General features: G+C 37.8%; 2 protein-coding genes across 2 annotated transcripts; both read left to right on the top strand.

Annotated features, from left to right (window-relative positions):
• The first annotated feature begins 796 nt into the window (after positions 1 to 796).
• LOC145785787 (protein odr-4 homolog) lies at positions 797 to 11,053 on the top strand. Its single transcript, XM_082597498.1, has 11 exons — positions 797 to 935; positions 1,614 to 1,691; positions 1,884 to 2,009; positions 2,329 to 2,490; positions 2,833 to 2,964; positions 3,550 to 3,738; positions 5,457 to 5,579; positions 6,586 to 6,682; positions 7,077 to 7,192; positions 7,938 to 8,106; positions 8,925 to 11,053. The coding sequence occupies exons 1-11, from the start codon at positions 840 to 842 to the stop codon at positions 8,981 to 8,983; spliced, it is 1,347 nt and encodes a 448-aa protein (XP_082453624.1). The 5' UTR covers positions 797 to 839; the 3' UTR covers positions 8,984 to 11,053.
• Positions 9,021 to 21,054, top strand: LOC145785786 (glomulin-like). Its single transcript, XM_082597497.1, has 13 exons — positions 9,021 to 11,220; positions 11,677 to 11,890; positions 12,143 to 12,305; positions 12,667 to 12,784; positions 13,100 to 13,232; positions 13,827 to 14,041; positions 14,263 to 14,350; positions 14,705 to 14,894; positions 15,526 to 15,655; positions 15,998 to 16,174; positions 16,749 to 16,872; positions 17,090 to 17,163; positions 20,856 to 21,054. The coding sequence occupies exons 1-13, from the start codon at positions 11,098 to 11,100 to the stop codon at positions 20,952 to 20,954; spliced, it is 1,848 nt and encodes a 615-aa protein (XP_082453623.1). The 5' UTR covers positions 9,021 to 11,097; the 3' UTR covers positions 20,955 to 21,054.
• Positions 21,055 to 22,206: the final 1,152 nt, after the last annotated feature.

Here is a 22,206-nt window from a genome sequence, read left to right as displayed (position 1 = left end):
CGCTCGTGTGGCCTCGGCATTTTTATTGCCGACGCTAATGCGCCATTCATGCATCTGCGTCGCAATCACCTCGGCAATTGCCGATTGCCGAGGCTAATTTCGAAGACTGCATATGGTGGATGGTACCTGCAAGGCCTGCAAAGTGTTGTTTGAAAGATGTTCACCTGTTGAGTAAGAGTTTACTATTCAACGTTTTATTGCCAAAACTTTCATAACTTTATGCAGGCATCCAAGTCACAGATTGATCCAAGTTAACTAAAGATTGTCAGAGCAAGGAAAGTGCACTAGACTGACTATGTGAAGTTTCTGTTCACAATGTTAAAGCGACTTATTGTGTTGGTAATTCACAATAAGTCGCTTTAACATTCATCAGCTTGAATAAAACGAATCAATTGAAAAATTATTTTGTTCAATCTCTCAATGAAAGAAAATGACAAAAAGTGTTTTCACCACTCTTTATAGAACTGTGGAACTGTATCTTTGTAAAGTAAAAACACTTGCAATACAGCGTTAGTTTTTAGGTCAATGGCAACTTTCCCAAGTGATCGCAAATTGACAGTTTGTAGCCTATTCTCATAAATAATTTTAAGACAGTTTTCTGTCGGGAACATGTCAGTGGCATCACTTGTATGTTTGTAGTCACTGCACCGTAAGTGATTTTTTTCAGGATATAAATTAAAAATAGCTTTAAGGGCTTGGAAACCTCACTCCAAAAAAACACAAATATATTTCAAAGTGCCACACTCATAAGATGGATTAAAATTAATCTGTTTAGATACGTTTAAAGCTTTTCTTAAATAATTATAGAATTTGAGTAGTCTGTATTGTTGTCACTTGATATGGTTAAGCACATATATGCAGAGGATTCTATAAAGATATTTGTCGAGGACCTGGTGAAAAAGAAGAAGCCAGAATATGGAGTAATTGTTGGAAGGGTAGGACAAGGAATAGTGTAATGTTTTAATTTTTAAATTTTTTTTATTTATGGATAGCCTAGTCATAGCATAACAAGTACTTCTTGATGTACATATAATCTTAAAACATAGGCAGAGGTTATATTTACCATGCCGGTATATTGTGAATATAGTTATATATGTAATTTTTGATTATTGTTCTCTTCTATATTTCAAAAGAGAAAGAAAAGAATACGTTGTGCTCGAGTGGATATGTGCATATAGCCTCAGAGGCTATATTCACAATATATGGTAAGAATAGCCACTGCGTAAAACATAATGCACTATACTTTGCCGCTTGCTCCCAAAAAACTTTACAAAATTTTACTCCTGGTCCGGTAGGCTATTAAATAATATCTGTGGTTTACATTGCTTATAATTTCAAATCTTTGTTTTTCTATCCTGATTGTTACATATTTGCAATGTTAGTAAAACTAAGGAAATCATGCTTTTTAACATTAACAATCTTGTAACAGATTTAACTGAATGTGTACAAGCTTTTGAAATGTATATTTGCAATGTGCTGTAATTACTAAAAAAATAACTTTTTGATGTGGTTTTAAAATGAGAGAGTTCCAAAATTTGATGTTATTTTAACTGCACCGTGAATGTTTTACAATATCATAGCTGTTCAAAATCCTTTTACACCTTTTTTCTTAGATGACTGCCTCTAAGTATTTTGCCACAAAATTGATTCCTGTGCCAGATAATGGTGAAAATCCTTCAAATCCCTTTCAGGTTAGTGTAACATTTAGCAAATCATGTTTTCATTGTATAATCTGCCACTTAGTGAAGCAACTGTTAAATCAATATTCCAATATAAGCTCACCATTGTTGTTCTTGAGTAGAGTTTTTTACTTTTGTAAAATAAAATTTTGCAAGTATATTTAATTTATGACATTCATTGTCTCAACACTGAAACAATTGCAGATGGATGACGTATGGCTAGCAGGTTCGGCTGCTGAAGTGGCAAACATGCTTCCTGGTGGTATTTGCATTATTGGAATTTTTGCATTTGCTCTTTATGAAAATAAAATGCAGCAGGACCTAAGGCAGGTAAGTTTCTGCAGGTTGAGCTGTTGCTATCAACATTTACCATGCATACTGCATGAAGGTCTTCGAATGCATTTTTTTCTTACTAATAAATATATTGTTAAGATTGCACGCATCTCTTAAAAATAGGACCAGTGGACTTTAAGAAGATTCAGCTTGTTAAACAGTATTTATCATATTCTAGTAACTGTGTTATTAATAAAGACCACTTATTTGTTGCCTATTGTTTTCCATAATGCACATTGATTTTAACAAGTTACATCTATAAGTTATGATTAGCGTTAAAAAGTTAATTTATGCATTATTTCTTCTCCCTATTTAGGCACTTTATGTCATGCACAAGATCTTGTCAAAATCAAAGCCTGAGTTATTGACTGTCAGCAGAGGTGACAATGATCCTCTTGCTTATTGGTCAACAGTTCAGTTTGAGCTTAACACAGGAAAGCCGGTCATATGCACCCAGTTTGACATTCGAAATCATGCTGTAAGTTTTTAATAGATATATGTTTGTTAAGGTGAATGTTAACTTGGCAATCTTTGTAAACAGTGTGACTTTGATACTATTTAAGGTTTTTGGGAAACAAGTAAAGCTGCATGAATTAGCAATTGCTGAATTATTTGTACAATCAAATTATTTCAAGTCGAAGTGTATTCTATATTTCTATAAGTTGTCAGTTTTAATTGTGTTTTGTACGACATTAGTTTGTAAGAGATACAATGCAATGCAGATTTAGCAACAAAATATGGAGAAAAAAAGTAAATTGTATTTAGTAATTCAGCATCAATCTTACACTGATTTAAGTTGCTTTGTATATACCGATTCTAGTCATCATCAAGACCTGCAGATTGGCGATATCAAAATATCAGCGCAAGATGGGGACTGGTGAAGACAACTTTAGAAATTGACGAAACTCTTTACTTGAATCAATTATCCACAAACATAAGGAAGCAACTGAAAGTATGTGGTGGCGACTTTTGGTGACTTTTTGTATCAACTGGCAAATTGACTTTCTTAGCATTGATTGGATGACACCTCTTCACAGTAAAATTAATGGAATGATGCTGATTTGCTTGACATGGTATATTACGATAACAATACATAATTTGATGTTAGTTAGTATAGTATACTCAAAATGCAATGACACTTGCACTGAATGATTAGTAACCAGTAGTAAGCTACAGACATACACTATATTACCCAAACTACTGTTCTTATTTTGTCACGTTTTGTCAAGGTTTTGTCACGTTTCCCCCATATATGGTGGTGGTCATGTGACAGTGTATTTCGCAGTGCAGTTGGTACGTTTTTTCGTTTGGACATGTTAATAACGAAACATTGAATAAAGAAACAACCGTTTCATAACTTTTCAGAGCCATTGGACCAATAAGCGTGGCTGCCAGTTTAGCATTATTATTTGCCGATTACAATTCCGCTATAGGCTAGAAAAGGACAATATCATACAGTTCATCCTTTTCAGTGGTTTTATTAATTTTTAAATTTAGGTTTTGCTTTTCACTTTTATTTATTATACTTCTTGCTCAGGACACTATAAATTCATATTGTGAGGAAGTTTCCAAGGCTATTGTTGAAATTGATGGAAGCATTTTGCGACCAGATCAGCAATTTTTGTCTGAATCTCTTACCCCAACTGAAGCATCCATGAAAAGTGGAAAGAAAGGTTCATCGAAGTCGATCAAGTCATTCGAATGCAGCATGTTCTTTCCTGATTCTGTAAGTGTGTTTTCATAAGAAAGTTTTAGACTGAATTTTACATGCAACTGATTCAAATGCGAAACCGTTCAAAATATTACAGTAGAGTACCGTCTTATTTATATGAATCAATTTTTCATTTGTATATGACTTAAAATATGTCTTTAATATCGCATCGCCCAAACTCTAGCGAAACACATGTGAAAGACTTGCCACTCAATGATAACTCTATAGTAAACATACTTTACTCTTATAAAATAATGCAGGTTGCACTCATTGGCGTAATTTTTTTAAAAAATTTGTCGAAATTAGGGGTGCTCTAAGTTATCTTATGAAAATTGTCAATATAGGCTAATCAATTGAAAACCTGACCGATGGAAAATGTTAAAACAAATGACTCAATCTAATAGCAAATTCAACCATGTTTAGCCTACGTCATGAAACGTCGAATCAACACAAAAGAAGATAATTTTGTCATATGTGTAATCGAATAGACTGCAGCGGTATGTCAAACGATCAGATAGAAATGAAAACAAGTATTACATGCGAGGCGAAAGTGATCTTACATTGAATATTGAAATATATTCGACTTTAATTTGTTCACGTCTGCCTTATAATGCGGCTTGCTATAAATTAATCACATCCAAAAATTTGTTTATGCGGGTCGTTGTCTTGGAAACAAACTCCGTGACAAGTTCTTCCATGTTTAATTTCTCCGCCAATTCGCGATGACTACCTATAACGGCCAAATTGTTCAGTCGTTGTTGCGTTTGAGTGCTGCGAAAGTAGGTCTTCAAGCGTCGTAATAACGAAAAGGAACATTCGGCTTCACAGGAAGAAGTCGGCATAACAATGTAAGTTACCAAAGCTGCGTATATTTGGCATTATATCGACCATTGACGGCTGTGCAATGAATTTCTGACGTAGCGTATTCACTGTCACAACATCACCGTCACGTTTGCAACAAGCGAACTACTGTTTGCGTTTACGCAGCAAATCCTTGCGTTCCCAGTCACCATCATAAAATTTGCTTATTTTGGTAACATCGGCTTCTTTCATTGTGGGATTCTCTAGCAGCTCTCGTAGCAAGTCTGCCATTCGGTAATCGGTGTGATAAAGAAGGGAAACGGCTAACGATTGCATCTGACGCCGTTTGCAGAATGTTTTTGTAGACGTTTGAGTAGAAAACAGCAATTTCGTCTTCAGCAATTTCGTCGTCTTTCATTGTGGGATTCTTTAGCAGCTCTAGTAGCAAGTCTGCCATTCGGTATGATGAAGAAGGGAAACGGCTAACGATTACATCTGACGCCGTTTGCAGAATGTTTTTGTAGACGTTTGAGTAGAAAACAGCAATTTTCTTCGAGCCAGACAAATTGTTTTCTCTCGAACGGCACTTCTTGACGCAGTGCGCGTGTTTGTGCTTAATTGTTACGCAATAGTACAATCATGTCTGCCCTTGATATGTGTGGCGCTGCGTGCCACACACAAATGTAAAACACTGAAAATATTGCACTTTGGTGAAACGACTTTCGAGAAAGAAAAAAAAACGTTATTTAGCAATGCAAATTTCCATTTGAATCGGTGTATTTTGTATGCAAACCAGGGCCCAGGGGTGCTCTCGCATTTATGTTGTTACCTCAGATTTTCATTTTGGGGTGCTCAAGCACCCTTCGCACCCCTGAAATGACGCCTATGGTTGCACTGAAAGCATGTGACGTAATTTTTCCTGTATATTGCAGAACAAAGAAAGTTCTTCAGATTCCATTGAACCATCCTCCCACCAATATGTGGCCCGGGTGAAAGGAAGCGTTTATGCCTGTGCTTATCTTGCATCTAATGCTACAGCTCAAGATGCAATACAGGCATGTACTTCAATGGCTTCGTTGTTTTGTTTACAGTTACTGTAGTATGAAAGTAGTGTTTTATTTTTTCTAAAATGTTAAGTTCATTTGTCCTACTGTTTTGTTTTTTTTTGCTGAGACTTTTCGGTCATTTGTCCGAAATGACTTGAAAAAATTCGGTCATTTTTTTATTTATTTCGGTCATTTTTTCTGATGAAAATGTTTCCTTTCAAGTAGCTGATACAAACCAAAATTTGCACTTCCTGACCAGCTACAACATTAAGTTTCGCTGAGAAACGTTGTTTTTTTCGGACATTTTGACCGAATTGACTATATTTTTTTCAGACATTTTGCTAAAAAATCGGTCAATGATCGATAAATGACCGAGAAAAACAAAACAGTTGTCCTAACAGTGGATGAATAGTGAACGGAGAAAAGGTTGATCTGCATACGTTTGGATTTTTTTAATGATTGAAAGACATTGATAGACGTATTACTGTAATACTTCCAGATTTTTTATAATATCGTGGTTTGAAAATTAAATGTTAAGGATGTTAATTTTTTCAATGAAATATATTTTTAGCCATTAAATTGGCCATTTACTTTCGCACTGAAAGATAGCTTTGCCGTCTGTACTTACCAGGCTTTCGTCGGCAGCATATCCTACCAGTGAGAGTCTTGGTTCAATTCAAAGTTCGAATGAGCGCTAGTTCGACGCCACTCAAGAACATGTGGCTGTGTCTTTGGACACAAAGATTGGCTTCTTCAGACTCCGGGCATAACCCTGGATGCGACAAAAAAGGCTTCTATTGTTTTAGAAATGTATTAAACTGAGGTAGTGTTACCTCTGAAACCTCATTTGACAAACATCTTTCGTTAAAGGCAAAACAAATAGCATGAAGTTACAATGGTTCAACTGCTGATCTATACTTTTCAGCAGCAATTCAACTGAAAGCAAAACCTTCAAGCTATCAATCTCAGTGACCAATGGTTGAGCTAACGCTTCTGTTTATCTTGCTTTATGTAGGAACTAAAGGCAGATGCGATTTCCAGTCTTCATCACAGATGCAAACTTGCCGCAGAAGATTTACAAGACGCAGAAAAGACTTTGAGTGAAAATTCTGGTACTTTTGAGTTATTGGTCGTTTTTGACATCTCCCATCATATCGGAGTGAAATCTGTTGTTTAAATGATGCTCCGTCTTGTACTGCATTGATTAGAAGTTTTACTAACGTAATGATAACGGGCTAAGACACTCAAATATTGCCAAGGGTTCAAAGGCCTTTACTAGCACATTACACACCTTGATTACGTTTTGCTCAGAAACAAAAAGATTTTGGTTCTCTTTCTCGAAAGTGCTCCAGTCATGAAACACTAGACGAAGAGCCCAAAGGGCGGTCGTTCGAATCCTGTAGGCTGTAGGCGTAGCGTTCGCTGATAATATTTTTGCAGTGGCTGTCTTGGTTTATGGCAGAACTGTTCTATTAACAGATATGTAGAGTGTCGTTTTTATTTCAGTTATAATTCTACCAAAACGCGTTGGATTCTCTGAGCCCGGAGAGAAAGACGGTTTCATGTATTTTGATTATGCTTTTGAGGAGGAGTTATCTGAGGACTGCACTAAAAGAATAAAAGTTTGTTTTTGGTTAAAGTTCACACTTGTGATGTATAGGAACTGAATTCTAAGCTGGAGTATACAGTTTTTAATTTTATACCCGGGTTATTTTGTTGTACTTCGTGGAATTGGGCAGAGAACAACACACATTTGTTTAAATTTGACTTCCATACCCACATAGTCCAATACCATGATGTACAACAGACTCTCTGTGAGCTTATTAACTTAACTGTCACTCATTTCACAGCCAAGAGCATGCTGAATGTTCAATTGTTCATTGTTCAGTCGCATTCTTTGATTAACACCTTCTGAAATAGACACTTATTGGATTTACTTTTCAACAATACATTTTTAAAGTCGGTCATTAAATTTCTATATAGTAGTTGAACAATGCAGTTAATCAATTTATGGTCTTGTTCTCGATGTTACTTATTTACCTGTTTGTACATACTGTTGCGTATTGCTAGGTATTGTTATCTTTCGAATAGGAAAAAAAAGTTAAAATTAAACCTAAGAAGTTTCTGCCAAATGTTGATAAGATGGCACTGTAGTCTACTGATTGTGTTGTTATCCATGCCACAATACTTAACGCGCTACGGATCAGAAATAAAGTGTTCACTTTCACTACTATGGCGTATTGCAAAACAAATATTTAAGGGCAGAAGTGGATGTTTAGGCATGGAAGAAACCATGCTATTACCATTCAGCCTATCGTAGCCTTCGTGGCGAAAACTGGCATGTTGTTTTACTTGCAATCCTTTTAGGAACAATTTGGTATGGATGTTCAGCCTGACGATTTAATCACCGATCTTGAAGACTTTCCTTCAATATCGGACATTGCCGACATCGCTGAAGCGACATATGACGTCATCACGGATCAAGTTGATCACAACAAAGAAGGAAGTCGTTACTTTCAATTCAACGTTGGTTCACGTAAGATCAGCATACTTTTTAGTATGTGCTACACATAGGCGCCGAGTTTAAAATTGTTGCGATCATGCGGAATAAGTGACGTCATGAAACATGACGTCACATGCATGTACTTGTAATTTACAGTAAACATAATACCAAGGCACAATGCAAACCCCAATGATAGTTTAAACACCTTCAAATACTGATTTATATAAATGCAGGCAATGTATGCAGACTACAGCTATGCTCATCCAAACACGAGTCAAGGTTACAATGTTAAGCTTGTTTGTCATTGCGGAATGAATATTTAGCACACAGCAAGGTGTCAATTTTTGCTGAGTCATTGCCGATCGAGGGTTGATTGATTGTAAGCCGACGGGGAGGACTAACAATGCGCTTTGCTGCACAAGAAATGCGAAATATATAGGAATTAAGAAGCTAACAAAAATTAGCAGGCGTGCAACACGCCCGGCCAAAATTACGGACATGTCACGCACTTCCGTATTTGGCGCCTCTGCTGTTATATTCTTTGTTTGCCTTTATTACATATTCATTGGAAGGTATTGTTACATTTTTAATTTTTCAGTTTGTAATTAAATCTCTGCAGCGCCCAAGTTTGTCTTTATTTTTTTGCTTGTTAAGGAGTTAACTTGTTTTTCCTTGTTTTTAAAAGTGTTCATTGAACCTTGGTGTTACTTTCTCATAAATGCTGTTTTTGATTTCAACTTAAATAATGATGTAGAAAATTTTCAACTTTTTGCACTTACTACCCCTTGAGTTGATACTTGCATGATATTATCGCTCTGTGTATCGACTACATTGTTAATTTTTATTTTCAGTGCTTGCTGTTGGGGCTATTATAGCAGTGATACTTGCTATGTTCCTTTTGAGAATGTGAACTTCTTCATAAACGTCAAATCGTCCACTGAGGCATCGACAAACAAGAAATATCACAATGCGTACGTCAGAGATGGTGGAGGTTTGGAAAATTTTCGGTGGCAACACAAAGAAAAACTCACTTTTCAATTTTATGGTTTTATTTTTCTTCATTTTTCTCGTTGGTTATTTCAGTGCCGTCTGGTGCTTGGTGAACATCGGATTGGACAAATTGTTGTGAAGTGTTATGTGAGAGCGAAGGTTTCAGTTACTTTCTTTCGGGCACGTCCAGCAGCAGTAGCCATTGTGTTTCTGTTTTCTCGACGTCAAATCAGAGCAAAACTGATGTTTCCTTTCAGCGATATAACCAGATCTTTTTAAACTGACACTTTACACTTTTTTCCGAACTAAAGCAAATAGAAATGATTTTCTGATATTTGGTCCAATTTTATATCTTCCTATCTTGTCAAGACTTTTAATCGTCCCAAGTTAATTTTGAAGAAAAGCGAACATTTTTTTCTCACGTGCAGCCTTTTGCTCAAAGCCTCATGGTGAAAAGGTGATAGAATCACCACCTAACGATGCTTTACCAATACAATACATTTGTATGCTGAACGCCTACACAGTATGTTTCATTTTTGCCGCCATTTTGATCTAACTAGATTTCGTTTTGGAGATCTGAACTCGTTCCAAGTTTTTGGTTCTCGCAAATTCGTTGTTCGCAGTTCCATTAAGTTTCAAGAAATATGAATTTCTCTAACTTTAATTTTAACTTGGTTCAGCAAATCTGAAAGGAATTCCAGTTGTTGAAATCTGGCTGATTTTTTATGCAGTTGTGCTACTGCAAATTGTTTGTCTAACTAAAACGTTATAACTCGTATTCATATTGCCATGTACCAAATTGTCAGAACTGGACCACGCCTATTGTTTTTCCTGCCAATAGCAATAGACTACCAACACAAAGCTCGTGTGTTCTATCAAAGTGTCTTCATTGCTTGTTACAGCTTTATAAACCGCTTCCCGGCCGACAAAAGTTCACATTGTTCAATGGTAACTGTTTCTGGTTAGGCGGCTATTTGCCATGGATGTATGATATGCTTTGATAATTTGCAATACTTTTTAATTTTGGTTTATTTCTCTTACTCTTAAGTACATTCAAATCTCTACATCAATGTAGACCTGCGGTTTTCAACCCAAAATCCATGAATGTTATTGTTTTCATTTAAAAAAAAAAGCATGAAAATCTTAGCACTGCAGTTCATACATTTAAAAGTGCCCTTGCTTAACTTTCATTGGGGATCAAGTTCAGCGGTCTACGAGGTTTACCATTCTTTGAGTGGCGTGCGTGACTATGAAACGGTTGAGAACCACAAGTCTGGATATATTTTTTATTTGTATCACATACCAATGCTGTTGCATTGTGTTTAGGTTATAGGTCGATATTGTGAACCAGTTGTATGCCATCTTTGTAAAAGGCGACTGGAAATATGTGAATTTACTATTTAAATTGTTTCCTCAGTTTTATGTCTACTTCTTTCATTAGATAACTTTGTGGAAATAAATCTTCTAATTAATACATTCCTTTCAAGCGAAACTGTTTATGGAAAAATAGTCCTACACTTCTCATGGTGTTTTTTTCGTTCGTGCAATCTCTGGCGCTGCCTTTGCCGACTCGTGGAAGCATCTGTCTCCGAAAGTAGCCGGTTGGACGCTTACTGAAGACACATGTTTTTTTCGTGAAACGTCAAGGCGTGCGTAAGCCTAGACACGCTGCTAGGTTTCCTTGAATTAAATAGAATGTTTACAACATCTATCATTATTTCCTAACTTACCGTTGACAAGTATGTTCCAAGGGTGATATCGTTTGCTCTGTTGAGTTTGTAAACTATATTGGTTGATTTCCGTTTTTTTTTTTGTATTTTTTTTTTTTTTGAAAATGTAGAAAACTTTTGATTGATTTCTTGTGTTGTGATTCTTAGATGATATTTATTTCGGTGGCAAAGTATTTAGTAAGAATGTCTATCTATTGGTTTACGAAACCTGATAGCTGCATTATAAAATGAAAACTGCTAGAGTGCTTATGTTTCTACAGCATGTGTTGTATACTTTGTGTATATAGTTAGTTTGTGTAATAAGATGTCAGGTGAAAGCAGAGGCGATCAGCCTATTCCATTTGTGGAAAACGTTAAGAAAATACTGAAGGACGATGGCGTTTTAAAAGTACAGGAATACTGTTGTGACAAAGAAAATTACGAAGAGGTGAGGTAAAAAATAATTAAGTAGCACTTCTAGAAGAAGTATTTTTACCAATAGAAAAGTTGAGTGCTGCATATACAAATCATATTTGACTGTTGGTCCATACAACAGTTAGCGTTAAATATCGCTCAAGCACTTTTGTTCAACGAAGAATTTGAATCTGCCTAACTTTTATCGTTACTTCTGTTGTAACTACAATCTTCTTTCTCCGAATTTTTTGAAAAAAAGCAGACCTATATGATTTTGTGTTGTGCTTTATAAGGCGAAGGTTGCACGATAATAATCTGTTGACACACACAAGCTACTGCACAAGGGACAATAAATAAAACTTTTTATTCAAACACTCTTCCACATGCAATCTGGTTCCTGCAAGCTTTTTACTCATAACAATTATTTGAAAATTCTGCTTTATGTCTTGCAGTGACAGATTTTCTGTTAACCTCTCAAGCTGCTTTTCAGGTCGGTGAGAATGGCTGGGACATATTGTCATTACTAATGACGCATTTGAAAGATGAAAAAGTTGAGGACGAACAGCTTGAAATATTTCAACAAATCTTCACACACATCGCAACTGCATCAAAGCCAAAAGAAATTCTGTTGTCAATTCTTGAGCAGTTTGACCCAATGGTTGAATTGGCCATTGTGCAACTACTACTTCCCGCACTTTCTGTTGGTGAGTTGCTACTTTTTTTCATCGACTTTTCATAAAAAAATCTGCTGTTGCTTTGAAATTATCCAATATCTGCATTACTCTATTGATTAAATAACAAAAATGTACTACAATGTAGATTTATTTGCATTGGAAAACTATGGGTAAAATGGTTGGTTTAAATTTTTTATGCTGACATAACTCTAAGGTAGTGCGGACGGCTTTATCAACCTAACTGAGAGTGTGAGGTTTTACCAGCTGACATTAATTTTTCAGCTTGCAAGCGTTCGGTGTTAACAGACAAGCGGAACCACTGTCACAACCTCAGTATGGTGTTTTCAACGTTGACGTATTACCTTGAGGGTTTAAATCTACCAAAGTACAACGATTTTGAGCCAATGAAAAACGCCGAGGTTTCGGAAGAACTTAAAATCGCAAGGTAGTCTATGTTATTCTAAGAAGTACCAGCGCTCTTTAAAACAGAGCATTGCAGCTAACTACTTGATGTTTCAGTGTTGCAAATGGTTTATAAATCCGATCTAGAACTATGGGGTGACAGGTTGTGGTCTCGTCTGACACCACATATCTTGGGTTGCTTGTTTGGCTTATCTGTAAAGCCAGTAGCCACCCAAAGAATCTTGGCGTTTTTAATGTGTAAATTATTTCTTCAAATATATGTATAGTATGTAATGATGTTTGGGATATGTTTGCTAAATTTGGTTTGTACACACAGAGTTTTGTATTGGATCTTCTTGGTTCTTCCTGCTTAAATTTCCTTAATAGAAGAAAGTTGTATTTAGATTTGTGGGCAGCTGCACTGAACTAGGAAGTGCTTTGATGGAAGAAATAAAAACGCTTTTCAAAAATAACGAAATCCACGAAGCACATTTCAACGCGGTCAAGATGGAATTCATGAACGTGAGTCGTTTTCTACCGGCACTGAATGCATTAGTTCCGGACCGGGAGCCGATCCCACATCTTATAACTAAGTCTTATGTGCCGCATTCTCAGTTTCTTCGGTCAACAATACAATGAAGCTAAAAAACATCATTGCTTAAAAGTTCTGCAACAATCCCAAAACTTTCTATAATTTTCTGAATCAAAAAGTTTGAACCTGAAGTTCTAGGTTGCGTTCCATCGAATCCTGTCTTCTACTGCTTTTAAGAAAGAACAGCCGGATAAATCATAATTTTTGCGCATTCGCCATTTTTGTTATAAAATTAATATTTTCAGTATTGCAGTGGGCTCTTGGAAAGGCTCTCATACTTGGACATGGACAAACAAAGTTTGCTTAAGCCTGACAATCCACTTTGTACTTCGTGCAGCAAAACGCAAGAGCCCGTTAAAAGCGAGAACTTACAACAAAGTAAAGAATATTTTTCATCTATTTATTTGCTTGTAAACATGTTTCAAGGTTGTTTGGTTTTGTAATATTTGAATGTTTAAACATTGACTATTTTCAATGTCACTTTTGCATGATTTGTTTTTGGAAAGTGGTTTATCTTTTCTATGATGACTTCACAAATGTTGAAAAAATGCTTCTCTGGAACTGACTATATGCTTGGCGAGTGCTCGTCACATGCTGGTAGAAGGAGTTTTAAACATCAGATAGTCGTTAATTTCGCCGTGAAGCAAATCATGAATCTGATGTAACAACACGGTTTCGCTTGGGCCCACCTACCTCACGTTTAAATCTTTGTAGACGGCTGTTATTATTTCTCAATGGGTTGAGATGAAGTTTTGGGAGTGTCACAATCCATGAGCGAACAATGAGGCTGTCATTTTTTTAAATAAAAAGAATTAGGTTTTGGTGAATACTGCCCAGCCAATATACCAATTTTTTTATTAAATTTCGTTCTGTAGTATTCAGACTCACGCTAATTTGGTTTAAGGATATTGAGACTTAAAAACTGTAGCGACCACCGCCTCATTGAAATAGTGTTGATCATTTCAACCTCAGCTGAGAGGAGCAGTGCAGCCTCCGCCAGCAAGTTGTGCGCATTGATGCGGATGTTATCTTCTTCCTGGGAGCTTCTTTGTATCTTCAACTGGAACAAGCTCCACAGAAATGACAGGAAATTTACTGAAGAAGAAAGTGCGAAAATAGAGTTGGCACGTGCCTGCTACTTGTACACCGTCCTCATCAAACAAAGTGAAACCTTGTCTTTTCCTCAGGTACGTGTTTTGATCGTATTTGCATTGAAATGAATGTTTGCATCTTGCAAAAAATTTAAATATAAGCTACTGTTTGACTTTGCTTCCAAATCAGTTAAAAGTTGATTAAATGTGAAGCGGACGCATGGACCTTTTCAATGCCTAAGTGTAGTGGTGTCTTAATGAATGGCTTTGGTTTCAGGCCATTCATTGGTGAACTTACGCAGTGTTGTCGTTTGTAGGTCGGGAGTCCTGAATTTGTGTTTTTGCGAACCATTCCATCAATATTAGCTTTCTGGAAAACACCTGACCCTGTTCAATTTCACAAAGGTAAGGGTCGTTACCGACTTCCATGCAAACATTGTTATGAAATGTTAGCAAACGAACTTAACCACGTGCGTGAAATGGGGTCAGTGCTGTTTCAAGTTTGAAGTTATAACTTGTTGATTAAGTACCGCGGGCCACCACATTGGTAACTACGCGAAGACAGGATGTACAATTGTTCAGCTTCCGAGCATATAAATTTACGTGAGGTGTAGTTTGGAAATTATAGAATATTTGTTATAAGTTTTTAAACAGTCCTCGTTTCTTACGTTCTGATTTGAGTTTTGTGATGCAAGTGCCTGAATATATGTGAATTGTTTGTTCATACGGAAAATTTATAAACAATTAGGCTAATTGCAGGGTTAGAACTGTGCAGATTTGTCACAAATCGTCTGGAGCCTTTATCGTTGCAATGTGGCACCATCAACCACTCGCTGAAGGACACTGCAGCAAAGCAGCCGTGCAAAAGTCTGCTCGATCAAGCAGTCAACATCACTGTCCACTGCCCGTCTAAGATACTGCGTCAGAGAGCAGCACAGTTTTTAATCAGGTGATTTATACGGGCGATTCACTTCAAAGATAGCTACAGTTTATATTTTTACATCGCTTCTTCGTCACAAGACAATATGAACGATTTACAAAGGTAATTCTTGCTAGCAGGGTAGTTTGTAACAAAACCAGTGCAACACAGCCGACATTGGTTTAGTTAAACACAAGAAATGTACTTTGACGGCAGTTTTAGAGCTTTTTTTGTTTTCATTGGCCGATGGGGCATTTTTACTCGTAGCGGGAGGTTGTCATTTCCAACCTGTACGCCGTCGCAATGAAATTCCAACCCTAAGCGAACGATTGTCGCTCCTGCAGTTATCTCGGCTGGATGTGTTAGTGGGATGATGATCTGAAATGAAGGAGCGGAGTTTGTCCACAATGTCCAGCCAGCAAAATCCATCTTTTTTACATTGATTCAACGCTCGCAGACGTTGAATTAATAGAAAAAGGATTGTTTGTTGGCTGGGCTGTGGGTAGTTATATCACCGTTCATTTGTCGCTCGTGCAGTCAACAACAGGTGTTTATTGGCGTCGCTAAACCAAGCTGCCACTGGCAGTCAGATGACAGGAGACGTTCATTTAGAGAGCATATAACGAAATTATTACTCTGTCAAATTATATGCATTTCATAGATTTTTAGATAAGTTCACTTGGATGGACAGATACAATTTACTCTATCACCTGCTTACTACTGTGGAACACTGTGGCGTCCTTGGCTATCTCACTGGTTATTTTAAAGACAAGCTGGCACAGATACTACAGGTACAAGACACCGTGTTGTGTCTACTAGACTCTCCAACCTGGTTTTGTGGTGATGCAACACTCAAACAGCTTACAAAGTTTGCTTGAAACGCCACGTGTTCCTTATAATTTTTCGTGTGTTTTTCCAATTAAGATCTAGAGTCGTAGAGACATCAGACACCGCTTTAACCACCAATGCTCCTGAAACATAATTAATTGTGTTGTTGAATACACTGCCATAGTGTGTTGAATTAAACTTGAACCGATAGTTCTTAAGGGCTGAAGTTTTACAAACCTTATTAGCAGTGTATTAGTGTTTTTGCAACTGAAAGTTGCTGAGTCATTTCACTTTTTCAATGATAGGATCCTGTGCCACTAAACTGCGAGTATTTCATTGAGCGAACCAGATTACATCGAGTTTTGGATGTCTGTCTTGCTTTAAACGACGGATCGGAAACTGATTTGTTGTCGGAATACGACAAGTTAATGGCATCACTTAATCTTATTCGATTTCTTTTCATCAGAGACTCCGGCGACAAGGTATGCTTAGTAAAGTATTAATTACAAATGTTAACTTTTTTATTTTTGTCCAACTTTTTCAAGTCCAGAATGTTTTTGGAGCTTTATTCGTTGCTGATACAATGGATTTAGTTTGATTTGATTTGAATTAAGTAGAAGGCAGGCGCGAATCTAAGAGTTTTTTTCGGGGGGGGGCCAGAAAATTTGAAAATCAATTAAAAAGAAAGAAAAAGCTAAACAGACATGTACAATGATACTACGACATATACGATATGCTAGAAAATAGACATTAAAACAATCATTTTCATCAATTGTAATGCCGAGGGACTAATATCAGCTGTTTAGAAGCATATCAAACTATTTGATGCGGAAACATACAATTTTTTACAAAATTTTGGGGTGGGCCCCCTGGCCCCCCCCCCCCATAAATCCGCGCCTGGTAGAAGGCCTATGTCTATTAACAAAAAAAACTTGTTCGTAACGAAGGAAAGTGGTAGTGGCGTAACGTCCATTCATGCCATGTAGTAATTGTAGTATAGCTATCAACAGGGACTATCCTAGTCCGTCTTTATGTTTTATCGCTCCCTGTGCTTAGACTGGAATATGGGGCAGAGCAACATCAGTGGAGAAGAAATACCTCGAACCCCTTCGAACGGGAATCAACCTCTCAAGGATGCATTTCCGAGAAGAACTAAAGAAGCAATCAAGCCCCCAAAGGGGTGAGTCACTGACATGCTTGTATTGTGTCAAAAATGAACCGAAGCAAATCTAGCTTGAGTTCTTGACATTTGTCTATTCATGACGTAAGGCTAAGTAACATGTACCGGTGTACCCGCATACACATTGGCTTTTTCCGTTGGTATGCAAGCTTTACCTCGGCACGCTACCGCACACAGGCTGCTATTTCTTGCATTACCAAGACATTTTCATTTGCAGAGGACAGCAAAAGACCCGACTTTTACATCAACGGCATCAGCTTACCATCACTACCTCCAAAAGACAGAAGATTGGTAAGAACATGTGGTCTTCCTTTGTGTTATTATCTTTATCCTGCATTGCGGGAAAGCGGACTTGAGCGCTATGCATCGGTCTACGCCTTCCGACGTACACCTGACCCACGCTGCAGCCGACGGCAATGTCTGTTTCCGGTTGTCTACTCTACTTATGACTTAAATTTGGTACTACCCATTACTCGAAATCGATCACTGGGTAGAGGCAATTATCGTAAAGTTTCTTGCCCAGAGAAACAACAGCAAGTGCGGGTGGCTGGAGTCGAACATGCAGGCTCTCGACTGCGAGCCCAACGCGCTAACCACTCGGCCAGCGTCACGTAAGCTGTGACATCACAATCATCTTCCCTATTCCTTGTCTTGCTGTCATACATTGAAGTAAACGTACATTGAAATAAACGTCATGAAATTTCACACCGTAAGCAACTTTTACCGCATTGCCTCGTAACACTAAAGTTATTTTGTGATGTCACAGCTTACGGTACACTACCTGTCGGATACATCAATGCAAGCATTAGTTTACTGAGTTTCGCTCTGAATTTCCATATACACAAACAATTTGTTTGCTTTCATTGGAAAAAAGCACCCATTTTTGTCAAGGTAACATCTCCCCTCTTCTTGCAGACCTGAAGTGGACTGTTCATTAGGGTGTTTCATTTTTTTACCATTTTTGAAATTCAAAATGCCTGGGGTCGCATCTGGTGGTATTTGGGGAAAAAAGTTTACACTCTAAATTTTTTTCAATTATGACGTCATATTGAGGTGGTCCACGAGGTTTGAAATTTTTGGGCCTCAAAATCTCGAAATTTGGCCGTATCTCCGGAACCGCTCATCATAGATTGACAAAATTAGTATCAAAATGCGCAAAAGAGTCGGTTTCCTATACCTGCTGTAGAGAATATTAAGGTCTATCTGCTTCGGAAAAAAAGTTATTTCAAAAAATCTGATTTTCGGTCTATTTTCTTCTGATGAACAGAGATCAGGTGATCAAAATAAAAGTTTTTCTGTATTTTTCCATCTTGGAAGCTGTTATTGCGTAATAATAGTTGGTGTTAAGGTTTTAGTACTGGGCTTGTCTAGTCTTGCTATCTGGTTAAGCAAAGCCCCATCTTGCATTGCTCCGTGACTCTTCTTGGCGCCATCCACAAAAGAAATGACATGGGAAAGATATATTTCGTTGATGTGGAACATGCATTCAGGGGTATGAATATCATGACCAACTTCATCATTAAAATAATTGACCATTAGAGTATTGACTCCGGACTTTTTCCTGTGTTGAGAGCAGTCGTATCAGCCATGACTAAATATACTTGGGATAGGTGAACTTTGCAAGCCTCCTGGATGATGGTGCCAAAAATCAGTTCTGCAGTGACCGACACACTTAGGAAAAGATTTAACAGAAGGACACTTTCGTGCTTCATGCCATTATCATCAACAAGTTGGCCCAAGAAAACGTATCGATCTATTTCATCGACAACGCGCCCATCATAACATAACTGCATGGCAGAAGCTGAGTTGAGAAGATTCTCACTTTCCATCAGAGATTTTTCTCTCGTTTTTTGTCGTTGGTGGTATACTGTCGAAGGTGATGCAGCATTGCAGCTACTTGATCTTTTCCAAGAACCGAGCTCATAAGATTTGATTGCTGGCGTACCGAAGTCATCCTACGATCAGCAAGTACACAACTTTTATCTTTTATGGAAAAAAAATGTACTTTCTTGTACACTTTTCCCCAAACAGCTGGTTTCAGAGGCACGTATTCCTTATCATCTTCCCTATTCATATCACCATCAGAGTCGCTTTCGCTACTGTGTAGACATCTAACTACTTCATTTCTTTTTCTCTGTTTCAAACATAGTAGTGCCGATGCTTTGGCAGATTGTATGCCAGAAGTGCTAGGTTTCTCTGTTTGCTAAGCACTGGAAGACCAGCTTTTTTCCATATGCGAACTACATCATTCAGCAGTTCATCTTTCAAATCTTTGAAATGAAGTATTTTCTTCAAAAACTTAGAATTAGTTTTGGCTACTTTCTTCCTCAAGTAAAAATAGTGACTGACTATATCTGAATTAAGGGGAAGCACATTTCTCTCCAATTCCTTGAAGTTTTGCATCGACTTACTAATACTTGACCTTGATGCCATAATGACACTTAATCTAAAGCAGGTGAGCAGCATACCTCTTCCTCAACGGTTAGGCTACATTAATATTATAATAGTAGGAAAGGTCAATGGTGAGAGCAATGTGTGGGGTGAAAACGAGAAGGGAAAAAAGGACTGAAGAATTGTTGGATATGCTAGAGATGAGAGAGACCATAGGCATAGACCAACTGGCAAGGGCAAATGGAGTAAGATGGTATGGACATGTTTCGGTTTCATGATAAGGAGGGAGGAAGGAAGTTTTCTTAGAAAGGCACTAGATCTAAAGGTGGATGGGAAGAGGAAACGCGGTCGTCCAAGAAGAACGTGAAAACTACAAGTGAAGGATGAATTTAAAAAAAGTCGGACTGAAGGAGGAAGATGCAAGGGACAGGGTGAAATGGAGAAAAGGGATTAAAACAATTGCTGCACGGAAACAATCGGCCACCCCCACTAGTAGGGAACAAACCGACGATGGATTATGATGATGAATACCTTCAAATTACTATTTCATCTCTTGCAAAACGAACAAGGACTATTATTACGCAATAGCAGCTTCCAAGATGGAAAAATACAGAAAAACTTCTTATCTTGATCACCTGATCTCTGTTCATCAGAAGAAAATATACCAAAAATCAGATTTTTTTAAATAACTTTTTTTCTGAAGCAGATAGACCTTAAAGGCATACTAAAGGAAAATTTCAAACCGTTATTAAGCATTAAAATGAGTTAACTGAACATTCAAGAATACATTTCAAAAACAATTACCGAAAAAAAATTGTTTTCAATGGCGCTGGCAAGGCCCAAAGTCCAGTGTTTCATTTATTTTTATTTTTTTCAAAATGACCAAAACGTGCAAACACTGCTCGAGAATACGTCATAAAAGCCAGCAATAACAAAAGCCACGTTACCACATCTGATGTTTTGAGCAAACTGTCTGCTGTTTTGATGTTAAAATGTGCTGTTTTGATGTACATACATACATAGCCTACAGTCAAATCGCCCGCACAGTAACAATTATTGCGTGATCGGTTGATTGCTAGCCTTTATGACGTAGACTATACAGTCGCACGCTTCGTTGCTCAGGCTCAATCTCGTTTTGAAAGCTCTGACAAAAGCACGCGCACAATGGTGGTCAGACCGCAATGGGGCAAAATTTTATTGAAAATCGTTTTATGGTAGCATGTTAAACACAAAGAACGTGGAAAATCGCCAAGTCAGGTTTTTCCTTTAGTACCCCTTTAATATTCTCTACATCAGGTATAGAAAACCGACCCTTCTGCGCATTTTGATACTAATTTTGTCGATCTATGATGAGTGGTTCCGGAGATACGGCCAAACTTCGAGATTTTGAGGCCCAAAAATTTCAAACCTCGTGGACCACCTCAATATGACGTCATAATTGAAAAAAAATTGGGGTGTAAACTTTTTACCCCAAATACCACCAGATGGGACCCCAGGCATTTTGAATTTCAAAAATGGTGAAAAAATGAAACACCCTACTGTTCATACAATCATTTTAAAGATAAACATAAATTCTGCTTTTGTTACCACAGGCGCTGGAGTCGGCAATTCACAGCTTCGATATGATGGAAACTGTTTGCATACGTGTTCAGCAACTCATTGACGAAAGGAGGTTTGGTTCGGCGAATTAACTTCGGCTGCTGCTACCGATCCAACTCGTTGTGTCTTGTCAAAGGCTGCTCAGTTTTTCTTTGCGTTTTGTTATAGTGAAATAAAAATTTTTACTTTTCTCAAAATTTGAGAAGTGGAAGGAGTCGCTTCAATGTGAAGGTATGCGTGTCAACATCAAAAAGACAAAGGTCGTAATAAGTGGAAAGGAAGGGGAAACCACAATGAGCAAAATTGACCCATGTGGAAGAAGAGTGATGGCAAATTCTGTTAAGTGTGCGACATGCAGAAAGTGGGTGCAAGATGCAAGAAGATCGAAGAAGGAATGGTTGGTCCTGTTGAAAAGCTGAATGACAAAGTTGAATCCGTGAATGCCTTTTGCTATCTAGGAGATAGATTGAATGCCAGTGGTGGTTGTGAAGCGGCAGTGACTGCAAGAGTAAGGTTTAGTTAGGTGAAATTCAGAGAGTGTCGAGAGTTGTTGTGTGGTAGAAGATTTCCGTTGAAAATAAGAGGAAGAATTTATACTAGTTGTGTGAGATCTGCAATGCTGTACGGAAGTGAGACATGGTGCTTATGGGAAAACGAATTGGCGATTTTAAGGAATACGGTACCGAAGAACTTGTGAACTTGCTTGGATTGAATGAGAATGTTGATAAGTTGGCGAAAGCGAATGGAGTGAGGTGGTATGGGCATGTTTTGAGAAGGGATGCAGATGATGTTTTGAGAAGAGCGCTGGAGTTGCAAGTGGAGGGTCGTAGAATACAAGGAAGACCCAAGAAAACGTGGAAAGGGCAAGTTGAGGAGGAAAGCAGTAAGGTAGGCTTGACAAGAGAGGACGCGTTAGACAGATCGATGCGGAGGCAGGGTGTGAAGGCGATTGTGGCACTTGGAGGTGAATCCGGCCACCCTCGGTAACGGGGACATCACCGGATTAAAACTGGACAGAGGTGGGCACCCGCTACTTTTAAAGTAGCACGCTACCGCTACTTGGGCCAAAGTAGCGCGCGCTACCAATTTACAAAAGTAGCGCGCTACCGCTACTCGGGCCAAAGTAGCGCGCGCTACTTTTGTCTAAAATGACACTAGGAAACACTCAAGTCCCTAGTGACGCAAAAATGACCTTGAAAACGAATGTTATCATTCGTTTACGCTGTCATTTTAATGTCGTTATTGAAAACACGTTCTAAGGGAAATTTATTGTTACGCATCTTTCAAAAACACGAGCATTTCAAAATGAGAGTCACTAAGTCTTGCCCGCTTAAGCACATCTTT

This window comes from Aplidium turbinatum, chromosome 16 (genome assembly GCF_918807975.1).
Source record: "Aplidium turbinatum chromosome 16, kaAplTurb1.1, whole genome shotgun sequence".
NCBI lineage: Eukaryota > Metazoa > Chordata > Ascidiacea > Aplousobranchia > Polyclinidae > Aplidium > Aplidium turbinatum.
Note: the sequence above shows the minus strand (reverse complement) of the source record. Positions and strands in the feature narration are given on the sequence as shown.

What these genes read in the sequence shown, in the direction of transcription:
- LOC145785787 (XM_082597498.1), top strand. Translation starts at nt 840, where the DNA reads ATGGTTAAGCACATATATGCAGAGGATTCTATAAAGATATTTGTCGAG. An exon ending in ATGGAGTAATTGTTGGAAGG is followed by an intron (nt 936 to 1,613) that starts GTAGGACAAGGA and finishes CTTTTTTCTTAG; the next exon opens with ATGACTGCCTCTAAGTATTT. An exon ending in CAGCTCAAGATGCAATACAG is followed by an intron (nt 5,580 to 6,585) that starts GCATGTACTTCA and finishes TGCTTTATGTAG; the next exon opens with GAACTAAAGGCAGATGCGAT.
- LOC145785786 (XM_082597497.1), top strand. Translation starts at nt 11,098, where the DNA reads ATGTCAGGTGAAAGCAGAGGCGATCAGCCTATTCCATTTGTGGAAAAC. An exon ending in GAAGAACTTAAAATCGCAAG is followed by an intron (nt 12,306 to 12,666) that starts GTAGTCTATGTT and finishes AGTTGTATTTAG; the next exon opens with ATTTGTGGGCAGCTGCACTG. An exon ending in CTCCAAAAGACAGAAGATTG is followed by an intron (nt 17,164 to 20,855) that starts GTAAGAACATGT and finishes TTGTTACCACAG; the next exon opens with GCGCTGGAGTCGGCAATTCA.